This window comes from Eretmochelys imbricata, chromosome 2 (genome assembly GCF_965152235.1).
Source record: "Eretmochelys imbricata isolate rEreImb1 chromosome 2, rEreImb1.hap1, whole genome shotgun sequence".
Taxonomy (NCBI): domain Eukaryota; kingdom Metazoa; phylum Chordata; order Testudines; family Cheloniidae; genus Eretmochelys; species Eretmochelys imbricata.
This window is the reverse complement of record NC_135573.1, coordinates 181,089,186-181,101,308: the sequence shown is the minus strand read 5'-3', so window position 1 is coordinate 181,101,308 and position 12,123 is coordinate 181,089,186. Positions and strand designations below refer to the sequence as shown.

The window sequence follows — 12,123 nt, the reverse complement described above, 5'->3', positions numbered from 1 at the left end:
CTACATTCCAAGAAAACAATATGTACCCTATTTTCATGGCTTTAATAGCTATTCCTCCCGCAGCCCCAACTCCAATTTCTCTTGGTCTCCTTTATGTATCTGAACTCTTTTTTCTTATGCTATTTTTTTTAAGAGGTTGTTCATAATTTTATCAAATGTATGAGCAAAATACAAGGAAAGGAAAGGGCAGAACGTAATATATTAGGCACTTACAGAGTTTAAAAAAATATGAAAAAATATCATGTCATGAATTTTGTCTCCATTTTCAAGTTTTTGGGAAAATGGGGGAAGATGATTCTACAGAAATGTTTTTGTACTCGTATGAATATAAATAACCTTGGTCTTTTCTCCAACCATGAAATTTGTAAAAAAAGAAAAAGAAAAACTTAAAAAGCTGATAGGGTTGCATTGCTGGCTTCATTCATTCTTCTCCAACAGATCTCAGATGGTCATGATGGGTAGCTGCTTGATGGTTCTCACCACCTGTGGAGCATTGCAGGCTTCATTCTTACTATTACCAGTGAAGGAAACAGTAAGTGACTACATCAATAAACTGATGACATCTCTACAGGCACATCTTATCTAGTGCAAATAATGCTAGCTCCCAGCTGTCTCAGTGTTCAAAGGAAGTTGGAATTGGATGAATACCACCGGCATAAACTAAATCACGAAAGCTGTTGATATTAATAAGATACTATTAAGCTCATCCCCCCAGTGTTCAAACAAGTGAAGGCGTGGGGGTGTTCCTGCTGGACTCATTGCTCCTGAATAGTCAAATGGCATCAGAAATACTATCTTTCATTTTCAACTGACAAGGAGATCTTTGCTCTGGTGAAGTAACGTAACCCACAATGATCCGGGCTGAATTACTGTAGTTCTCTCGCTCTAGTACTGAGGGCAACTATCATATGAAAACTTCAGCTACTAAATCAACTCACCTACTAAATCAAAAAGGCTAAAGAGTCTACATATCACCAGTACTTTGCATGCTAAATAGCTCCTCTTCAACTCTTCATCCATTTCAAAGTACTGTTTTTTCTCTCTGAGACCACTTCTCCCTTCATGACTTACCAGAGTAGTTATGATTGACCAGAGGGCTACAGCAGACTAGCCCCTGAGTTGCACTCTGGGTTAAGGTGTAGCAGAAGGTCCTAAACTGTGGCACACATTTCCTATGCTGTAATGGAAGACTTCTAGTCTTGTCAAGATTTGAGCAAGATATAAAGATCCATCCGTTTACACAGGCTTTCCAACAATAACAAAGCAGCAAAAGAGCCCAACAGCATTCTCCTGGGTAACAGAAATCAACAACTAAAATAAGGGAAGAATGAAGAAGAATGTAGGCCTATTTTGTACAGAATTCACTATGAATCAATGCTTTAACCACCACAGACATATCACAGTGATGGGCACATTAGAAGTAGGAAGAGACAGAAAAAAAAAGACTAAATATTTATTTTATTGCTTTTCTGGTTCAAAGGGCAACTTTTATTTCAAATTACAATACACTGACATTTGTTTTGCTAATTTACAGACCCCTGAAGATACAGCTTTAGAATGTCTATTTTGAGAATCTTAATGGAAGTTTTGTTAAAATACTATTACTCACAAAAAAACTTAAAAAAATTATGTTGCCAGTGCACTTTACAGATGCAGAACAGAGGCACAGAGAGATTAAGATCAAAACTTTGCACTCATTTTGGGTGCCCAATTTGAGACTAGGACCTAGTTTTTCAGGGTACTTAGCATTATATAGCACTTTCTATGTTCATATCACAGCTCCCACCAACTTCAGTTCCAGCTGAAAGAGTGCAGCAGTTAAGCAAATCAGACCCCAGGATATCAAGACAGGCACCCAGAAAATAAAGACACAATTAGTGACCACCTGTGAAAAATATGATTTATGTGACTTGCCCAGCATCACATGGGAACTCTGTGAGAGAGGCAAGAAAAGAAGCCAATTCTCCAGGGCTCCATGAAACTGGTAATCATGAGATCATCTTTTATCTTCCTTGACTCATTTACTACACACCTTCCAACTTTGGCAACAAACAAGGCAAGGGTCTTACAGACAACAACCTCCTTTTCTACACAACCCCCAGAACAGATCTATCCTGTTTAAGGAACAAGGAAAGGGAATGCAGGAAGGGAAAGAACACAAAAAGTGGTCACATAATAAGGAACATTTACTAACCTCTTCCATAACTGTTGTTCTTTGAGATGTGTGGCACATGCCCATTCCACTTCAGCTGCATGCATGCCCAGTGCACAGCGGTTAGAGATTTTTCCCTCAGCGGTATCTGTTGGGGTGGCACACACGCCCTCTGCTACTCTCATGCTGCTGCGTGATGGTATAAAGTGTGGAACTGCTCCAAACTCTCCCCAAGTCCTTCCCAGTCAGACTCCGATACAGAAGGGCTGGTGGTGGAATGGACACATTCAACACATCTCGAAGAACAACAGTTATGGAACAGGTTAGTAACTTGTTTCTTCTTTGAGCGATTGCACTTGTGCATTCCACTTCTGGTGACTCACATACAGTTCAATCTTTATTCAGGAAGACTCCGATCCCACCCTCAGATTGAAGGACCACATGTTCAAACTTGGCATCATCTCGAGACGCTGAGACACTGCACTCTCCAAAGCAGTCATCTGCTCAGGCAAGACCATTGACTCTGGCACCAGCCCTGTTGATATTAGAGGCCATCTTCCTGTGACTCTTTCTCAGTACTGGAGAAGGAGTATGGACCCAAGAATTAGCAAGATGACGAGAAGCACTTCTGATGCATGCAGATGTGTTTGGTACCCACTATGAGCGAGACGGCTCCGAGGATGAATGTAGGGCTACCTCCATCAGCAGAAACTTGGCCTCCCTGTCCTTCTTGGCTCAAAATCCCTGCAAGGTAGGCACCAAAACATGGACCTAAGTCTTCCCAAGACACTTCAGGCAACTGGAGTGTGGGTCACTCACTGGAATGACAGGGCTTAAAACCCAGTGACTGAGTCATGCCCCGGCTGAGGTAGCAGTACCCAAGAATAGGTAATTCTATAACTACCTAACACTATAAACTACTAAAACCAGGAAAAGACTTGTGATAGTAAGACCACACTCTCCAACAACCGTCATAGATGGTAAGAAGTCTCATGGGGTTGGGCATGGCGCCGCCCTTTATACCATTGCACAGCAGCATGAGGGAACAGAAGCCACCTGTGCTGCCCTGACAGGCACTGCTGAGGGAAAAAATCTCTGACAACTGCACTGGACACGCACGCACCTGAAGTGGAATGGACATGCGCAATCACTCAAAAAAGAAAAGACTATCATAATGCATGTGCACAACGGGGCTGAATTAAAATGATAAGTAACCTTAATACTGGCACTTCCTAATGGAGCGACTGACTTTGAAACCTGAATTATGTTCTTTTAACAGTTTTTACTGTTTAATTTCCTAGGTTTCCTAAAAAAAAACAAACTGAAAAATATTCCAAATGTGATACCATACTGACACCCACGTGGTTCATCAGCAGGGTTGGAACATGTAGATCCACTACACAGACCTCTGGCCCTTAAGCTAAGAGAGGAACTGATAAAAATAGTTAGGTTGTTAATCACTATGTAGACCAGCACTAGAGCGGGAGGAGACACACACTTTGCCAGTACGTTTCACATAGATTTGCTTACAGCAGTGGAATGGTGAGATTCAGGAAACCTGGGTTCCATTCCAGGCTCTGGAAGTGTGTGCGCTTTAATAGGCACAGACTCTTCTACCTGTTTCCCTCAAGCTTGATGCTTTTCCTGCCCTACCTGCTCCAACCTTTCCCTTTCCCACCCCACCTCCTTGCTCTAGTCCTATTCTCTTTGTCTATCCTAGTCCTTGTCCCCATTACTCAGGGTTCACATCCAAGTCCCAGTTTCTTCACCCAGCAAATCCCAGTTCTCCCCCTCCACCCCAACACTCTTTCAGATCCATCACCTCTGCCCATTACCCCCCCCGCCACACACCCACAATGGTTTAGTCCCAGTCTCTCCCTTCCAACCCCCAGTCATAGTTGCTCTTCCTCCACCACCCTTAGTCCCAGACTCCTATTCCTTTCCACCCCCAGTCCGGCTTTTGTCCCTTCTGCATTTGAATCAGATCAGCTTCCTTCTCCACACTGCCTGAGTGCCCACAGGGGGTCATTGATAGGACAGGTGCACAGACACTCCATTCTTAGTTCCAGTGCCCAGCCCAGAGCACTGGGAGCAGCCATTACTGGGAAAGTCTGGCTTTGCCCCGGCTACCACGCACTGAAATATATTCTGTCACTCTGTGGGGCTGGCGTATGTGCAATCCTGTTACATACAGAAGCTTTGAGGAGCTGGGGCATGTCTAGCTGTTCTGTGGAAATGGCACACGTGCAGTCCAGTCACACACACGAGTTGTGAGGGAGGGAGTGTGCACTCTGGTCAGCACAAAGAACTGACAGAGGCTCAAGCATGCTCAGTGAAGATGAAATCTTTGGAGATTTGCTGCTAAAATCTAAGGAGCAACCCAATAGCTGCAGCAACAAGAGGAGCTGGAGGAGGCAAAGAAGTTGCCAGGAACTAGAGAGCCAGAGACCCCTGGAAGGGGTGGCCCTGAAGTCTGTGGACCAGGTATTGACTCAAGACTGCCTTCTGTTTGTTTGTTAACCTTTGTTATAAAAGAATAAATCTCCTTAACTGAGACTGGGTGTGGCAGTGCATGCTTGAAGATAGGGTGCAGCGGCAGCCCCTCAGTGACAGATGGCAAAAGGCTTATCCCAGATACAAAGGCTTATCCCCAAACTCTGCCCCAAAATGGACACGTTTCAATACCCTGCTTCAATGCATGGCGGTGCTACAACTTGCCAGAATTTTTGAACATGGGCAAAATGTATTTTCCCCAGCCTTTTTCTTGTAAACAGCTGAACTCTTTTGGTCGAAAATGTTCAAAACTCAGCCTGAGACAGACACTCGGGCATGGAAGATTTCATCTCAACAGTTAAAATTTGGCAAAGTTATAAGCAAGTGAAAACAGGGTGTACACTGGAAATTGCTAGACCACACCTTTAAAAACAATATTGTTGTATACTACAGTACTGTGTGTACTGTACATAATGACAATCAGGCAGAATGCATTTAACAGATATTTAGCTGTGGTTCTAAAGACTCAATCTGTATTTTGGGTGTGAGGATCACCCTTCAAAAATGTAGAATACTTGTATGAATAGCCAGTTCCAACAAATATTCCACAACTGGAGAAATCTGGTCTGCTTTTCCATTATAGGTGATTTAAAACTAGAAAAATCTTATCTTTGTTTTGCATCCCAGTTCAACTTCAAAGCAAGAATATGCATTCAACATTCAAGCCTATCTAAAACTAAACTTCCACTGAGAATTGATATGTAGACAATGAATCTAACAGGGAAAAATGGAATGTGATTATACACCAACATTAATTTCTGATAAAATTAGAGTGATACAAAACCAGCACTAGCAATGAAATGTATAGTTAAAAACAAAATGTAACACGTGCTGTCCTATAACTAAGCTCAGTACAAGGCACAATAAGACAGACTTATGCTGTAGTTACACAATTCCAAGTGTTTGTTTTAATTTTAATACTATAAGTGGAATGCTGATTTTTTAAAATTAACTTGTGTTTTCCTTTTAACTAATAAATATTACAGTTAAAAGATTCAGCAGTTATGAACAATAGAGCAGTTTATATAATTTTGGATAACAGTTCAGAGAACAATGTGTTACGGTAACATTAAGGGTTGAGAGAATTGCAGTGTTAAAGAACATCTTACCTGTTTTGAACAAATCAAGGAAGCCATAACGCATAAGTGAGGTGTCAGAAACAGTTTCAGTCTCATAATTAAAATACCAAGTACAGTATATGCCAATAGCTGCAATGCATGGTATACCAGCTGCCAAACAAAAAAACATATACACAAAAGCATAAGCTAACATTTTGATACATTTTCATTTAATATTCAAAATACATTTTGAAAAATGCAAAACTTAAATAAGAGTTTTTATGTACTGCCAAAGTAAAAGAATCTTCCAAATTTAAGCAACAGCAATGGAGAAGTAGGTTTTGTTACTCGTCCTCCCTGAGGATTGTGAGGTTTTTTGTTTTTTTAAGTATGCTTATATGCGGGTAGAAAGGAGAAAGGAAAGAGGAAAAGCAGCATAGAAGGGCTAGCTGGAGAGATGGCTGGATAATCAGGAGGGCAAGCTACAAGGAAGGCAGGCAGGCAGGCAGGCAATGATAGATGCAATATTCCCTGCATGGCCGTCTCCTACCTCACAGGCTGGAAGAGACGGTTATTTATTAACATATCTAAAATAATTAGTGATCCAGAGATGAAAGATGTGACAAATACAGTTGTCACCATTACTAAATTGTGCATCTAGTGACAAGGCCAGTTATTTGTAACATAGTGCTCTGATACTCTTAAAATCAAATATCAATAAGTTCAACTCAGAGTACCAGTGCCAGACTCTTATCTCTTGACACAGCTAACCTCAGACACACATTACCTGAGGAGAACTTGTGATAAAAATGCAGCCACTCCAATCAATATCTCTACCTATTTGAATCATTTAAATATTTTTGGATGAATTAAGATGTTTCTAAAGAGCAAAACAGCACAGTGTCCCTAAATAAATCAGGAAAAATAAATAATTGGATGCCAGGCAGCTCTTTAGGAAGCTTCCCCCTTCCACTCCCCCCCCACTTTTTTTTTTTTTTTTTTGCATTGAAAGAGATTCCTTCCTCCAAATTGGAAGCAATTGTCTAAGGGGCGTAGGCTTATTGGAAGCTATTTTCTACATGCTAGCCCCTAGATTCCAATTAGTTTTCTAACTGTAGTAAATATGGAAGGATTTTGCACTTCAGTCTAGGCTTCCTGAGTGCAAATTGCACTGAGTGAATGCTTAATTTCTAGTGATCTTACCCCTCATTTTAACCTAGTCTTTCAATTGGCCTCCTGGACAAACGAATTTGAATTTAGGGATTTGAATGCCAAGATGGGATATAAGCCTGTCTACCTAAACTTTGATGGCTCCACCCATCATCACACAGATGTCATATTAAGTGGGGCTGACTTTTTGAACTTAAAATGGAAAAAAACCTCAAAGAAAAGCCATCACTTAAGAATAACAAAATCAACCAAATACTGAAAAACTGAATTACTTGCATTAATAAAATATTAGGCGTAACTGACAAAGAGCAGAAAGTAAAGTAATAGGATTTGTGTGTAGTAGTTAAGCCTACAAACAAGACTACAGACACATAGTCTTCAAACACGTCAAGAAAAAAATGGAAGTTGGAATCCAGGATATTCTATTTATATCATTAAAATAAAGCATAATATTTTTCCCCATTACAAATAGGAGGTCTTTTGTATTTGTTATTTTAAAGAAGTTATTCTGGTGACACTAACCAAGGAGTAGGGAATTAGACCAAAAAAACTAAACTTTTGAGAAACATCATACAAAGATAATTCTCATTTAAATTATATTAAAAATGTACCAGTACTTACTCAAATTAAGGAGTCACACATGAAATCATAAAGATGAAAGTCTTACCTCACCATGGTTAAAATGATCCTCTCTGGATAAAAAAGAAATACCCCACAAATACATTATTTGTTCATAGCACAGAATCATTAATATGTCCTATAGAAGTGCACTAGTTTCATTTATGAAATAATCTGATAAATATATACATCACTTATATAGCCCTTTTCAGCCACAGATTTCAAAGCTCTTTACAAGTTGGATAAATATCTTTGTCCCATATTTATGTTTTGGCGTATCTCCAATGCTGAAAATGCGCTTTAATACTTTAATTACTTCTACAAACAATCTTTACAGCAGATTAGCTATTTGGACACAGAGATAGAAACTCCCTATCAAAATATAAATACACAGAACATGTCCTACTATGTATTGTTAAAACAAGTCAACTATTTACTTAGTTATGACAAGCATGGTTTCTGGCTCCTTAGGAGGAAACCGTGTAAACGAAACGTTGTTACAGCAACTTATGAAGCTTGTTGAGACCTTAAAAAAGATACTTCCAGAGAACCTTAACTTTGCTATTGAATTATTGTAAATCTGTTTCCATAAACTGATGCACGTATGCCTAATGTTCTTGCAGGATACTTGTGAGAAAAAAATCCTCAAGCTCATGAGTTTCATATTTGTTAAAAATCTGATAAAGACCACATGAGCAAACATAAACAAGTCCCAGTAATGATCTATGGAAAAAAGACAAAAACTCTCAGTGTAGCTGAATGTGTAGGATGAAGTGACAAAAATCTCGTTGCCCAATTCACCACTGTCATACGTTAGTATCAAATACGGTTCCAAAATGGATTTAATGGAAAAGAGCAGATAGTAATAGACATAGATTATTAATCTTGGTTCTGGATAGGAAGACAATGACTCCTTTGGAGCGAAACACCAGGCACTCAGTACTTTAAGAAGCACTCCAAAGCGTTTCAGCAACACAACAAAAAATGAGGATTTGACTATCCTCTCAACCCCATGTTAAATTTATTATCTATCCAGAAGAGAAAGTTAAGAGTGCAGACGCTGACAGAACAAAGGTTCATATTTTGCGATCAGAAAAGGACTTTGTGTTAAGAAGCTCTTCAGCAGGGGAAGTTTGTATCTGTAGATGCTGCTCATTCTTTATTCTGAGAGCCAGATCACAGGAGAACCGTCCAACCATAAATGAAGACAGTTTAGGAAATATGATGAACATTTTATAGGAGCACTTCCTACAGATTAAACCCAAATATCCTGGGGTTTCTAACTTGAACCTGATACTCCAGAAGGAAGGATGAAGATGATGTTTACATTCACTATTTGCGGGAGAGAAAGGGAAGGGAAAAGGAGTAGAAATGTTAGCCTAAGATTGTACAGCAAACAAACAAACTATGGTAATTTAACTTATCAATAAGCACAAATACAAATAATATTTTTGAATGCTATACAGTGAAGGGAAAACCAGTTCCATTTAGTGAATAGCAAACAGCTGTCCAAAAACATGTCAATATGCTATTTTGGATCTAAAGTATCTGACATATATCAATTCAAATGAAAAGAAAGAATCCTAACATTTCTTTTGTAGCAAAAATGAAGGCTACTTATTGGTAACCACAGTTCTTTGAGATGGCTCTGCATATTCACACTTACTGGTATTAGGCCAGCTAGCGGTAAAACCTTCTCCAAGCAGTGTCCCTTAGAGTGCTCTCTCATCTCCTCCAACACCACCTTCCGCTGCACCGCTCAGTGTTTCTGAACACATTCTAAAGGCAAGGCCATAAAATGGGGTGCAGCACCATTGGCCTGGAGCGTCGAACCGCGGCCAGTGGGAGCCACAATCGGCCCAACCTGCGGACGTGGCAGGTAGACAAACCAGTCCGGCCCGCCAGGGGCTTTCCCTGAACAAGCGGTTGACCAGCTTTGAGAACCACTGCTGTACAATACACATCAGCTACCACCACCAAAGTATTCTTTGGAACTGAAAATGGACCTGGAACTGGGACTAAGGCCAGGCCCAAACACTTAAATGGGACCAATCTGACACAATCCTCAAATCCATCCTTTTGGATCCTGAAGCTGAGACCGGAACAGACTGATTTTGGAGCCATAGAGACTCTGTTGGAATCAGATGGATCTGATGATGAGGCAAATCATCCGGCACTGCTAACAGTGTCCATCTTTTCTGTAGACCTCTTCCTCTTTGGAACCAAGACACCCAGAACTGAAAGCATGATCCTTGGTTCTGACACAGGCGGTTCTGAGGGCCTGATGGATGAAGCAGTGGGAACCAAAGCCAGACCCAATACTGGTTCTGACTTCCTGGAACCCTTCAACTGCTTTGATGGAAGTCACAGGAGACGAAACTGGCCTCTTGGACCCTAGATCCAATCACTGTCCAGGTCCACAGGGCTTAGCCTCACGGAGAAGCATCTGGAATCTATTCTGCCTCTCCTGGCAATCTCAGAGTGTAAAAGTCTGGCAGATGGAACACCCAGAAGGAGAATGGCTCTCTCCCAGATACTTCAGGCACCTAATGTCTGATGCTGGGAAAACAGCAGGGCATGAAACACACCTCTTCATTCTTGGCTTTATCCTCTTCAGTTCCACCATAACATGGAACCAAGATACTAACAAATTAACTACTTACCTATACAAATCACTAAATAACTCACAATAAACACATGGAGTAAAATGCCAGATCTGAAGGGACCGGAAAGGTTCATTTTCATCCAGGCACATGGTTAGAAGGAACTGAAGTGATAGAGGGCGCTGTGCATCCCTACATGGCCTCGCCCTCAGAGATGTGGGGGGTGGGGGAAGAGGTAGAAGGGATACTAGTGGACACTACTGGGAGAAGGTTCTACCATTAGGCACCACAATACCTATAAGAGGGAATATGCAGAGCCACTCGAAGATCATCATTAAGTTTAACATCTTAAAGGCAATACTTACCTTTCACAGAGGTCTTTCTGAGATAAAACCCACACAGTATATTTAATTGCCTGTGAACACAATGAAAGTTAACAAAATATGGACAAATTAGCATAATTCTAAAGCATTTCTGAACATTTTAAAATTCTAAAATTAAATTAAGAGGGCTTGAGATGGTACGGTTAAAACATTAGTAAAGGCAGTTTTCATTCAATATGTTTTAGATACACACGCCAACAAAGAATTCTTACTAGACAAGCAGCCTGCATCTAGCCTGTCTGTTCCTGAGTAGATTAAACTGCAATGTTTTACACATAATGCAATATACAATAACAAAAAACAGTTAGTTATATAGTCTGTCAATCAGGTACAGAATACGTGCAAAATAAAACTACAGTATATTTTTAATAAAATTTCATTTTTAAATTGTTTAGAATAAAAATATTCAAGTTGAACAGGATAATTAGGAACAACTCTGGCCCCAAGCAACTACAAAGGTCCTACTAGCCCCCAAAATAAAAGGGTACATAAGGGAGAGCAAATTAGTCCTAAATGTATATTAAACGTTTAAAACTACCCATTAATTTTTAAATGGCTGTTTTTACAGGCATGATTTTTATAAGGCAAAATGGAAGTTTTGGAATTCACTTCAGGTGGTGTAGGATTGGGTCAGTGGATTATATCATACAGAAGATGGTGCACCATTTCTTCCAAAAAAAATCTGGCTATCATTTCTACTGTAATTTACCTAGCTCTTCCTTATTTGGATGAATGTACTGCCCTCTTTAGTACACCACCAAAAGAGGAAATAGTTAACTCACTAAATGAATAACTTACCTTCATGATGATTACTCCAAAAACCACAAGAACAATGGGAAGTAGTAGCGTCTTTGTGTATCTTATTGGAGTCTGAAATGCAAAGAAATTTTTATTTCCTTCAAATTTAGTTTTATTTACTACCAGTCTCACTTTGAAAGCTACCATGCTTTAGTCCTGAAATATTTTTCCTGAGGGTAGATTTAAATTTCAACATATAGCAAAAACAAAGTGAGCTGAAAGGAGATACAAGACATCAAGCCCTATCTAGCTACCAAATTAATACTCATAATACTGATACAGCATTTATAAATTAGTCCCCCTATGTTTAAGTAAGGCTAGACATTAACATTACATAAAGTTCTTTTCCATTTTACAATTGCCTTTAGAATCTTTCTGGAGGCTTCAATCTTATCTCCAGCTTATTTTCTTTAGTTATCGGTCATAAGACTAGAACTAAACAGTGGATCATCTCAAACACTCACCAATTCATTTTTTAGCATTCATAATTTATGATTGCGCCAAGACAAGTTTACTGGCCCTAAAAGCATTTTTATTCATCCAGCCAAAGTGATTCTCTGCACAGACAAACCACAAGACATTGGACCTCAAGATATGGTTCTCACCTACTTTTCGTCCCCTCAACATTTTTGTTACGTAGTTCTAATTATATAAAACAAGCAGTATTACAAAATTTAAAGAATCTCTCCTTATACAGTACTTACTCTCTCATCCAAATCTAAGAGCTTTCAAGTCTGAAATCGTACTGTATCTATTTCTACCCTCACAAAAATCTACAATGAAGTTAA

At 39.7% G+C, this 12,123-nt stretch overlaps 1 protein-coding gene across 1 annotated transcript in view; it reads right to left on the bottom strand.

Moving 5' to 3' along the window:
• The window catches only part of DPY19L1 (dpy-19 like C-mannosyltransferase 1), a 96,080-nt gene that overhangs the window by 18,297 nt on the left and 65,660 nt on the right, over positions 1 to 12,123 (bottom strand). The window contains exons 16-19 of the mRNA XM_077811038.1: positions 11,336 to 11,407; positions 10,520 to 10,569; positions 7,601 to 7,625; positions 5,815 to 5,934 (exon numbers count right to left, since the gene is read on the bottom strand). Coding sequence (XP_077667164.1) covers positions 5,815 to 5,934; positions 7,601 to 7,625; positions 10,520 to 10,569; positions 11,336 to 11,407 — 267 coding nt within the window. The remainder of the gene's footprint in view (positions 1 to 5,814; positions 5,935 to 7,600; positions 7,626 to 10,519; positions 10,570 to 11,335; positions 11,408 to 12,123) is intronic.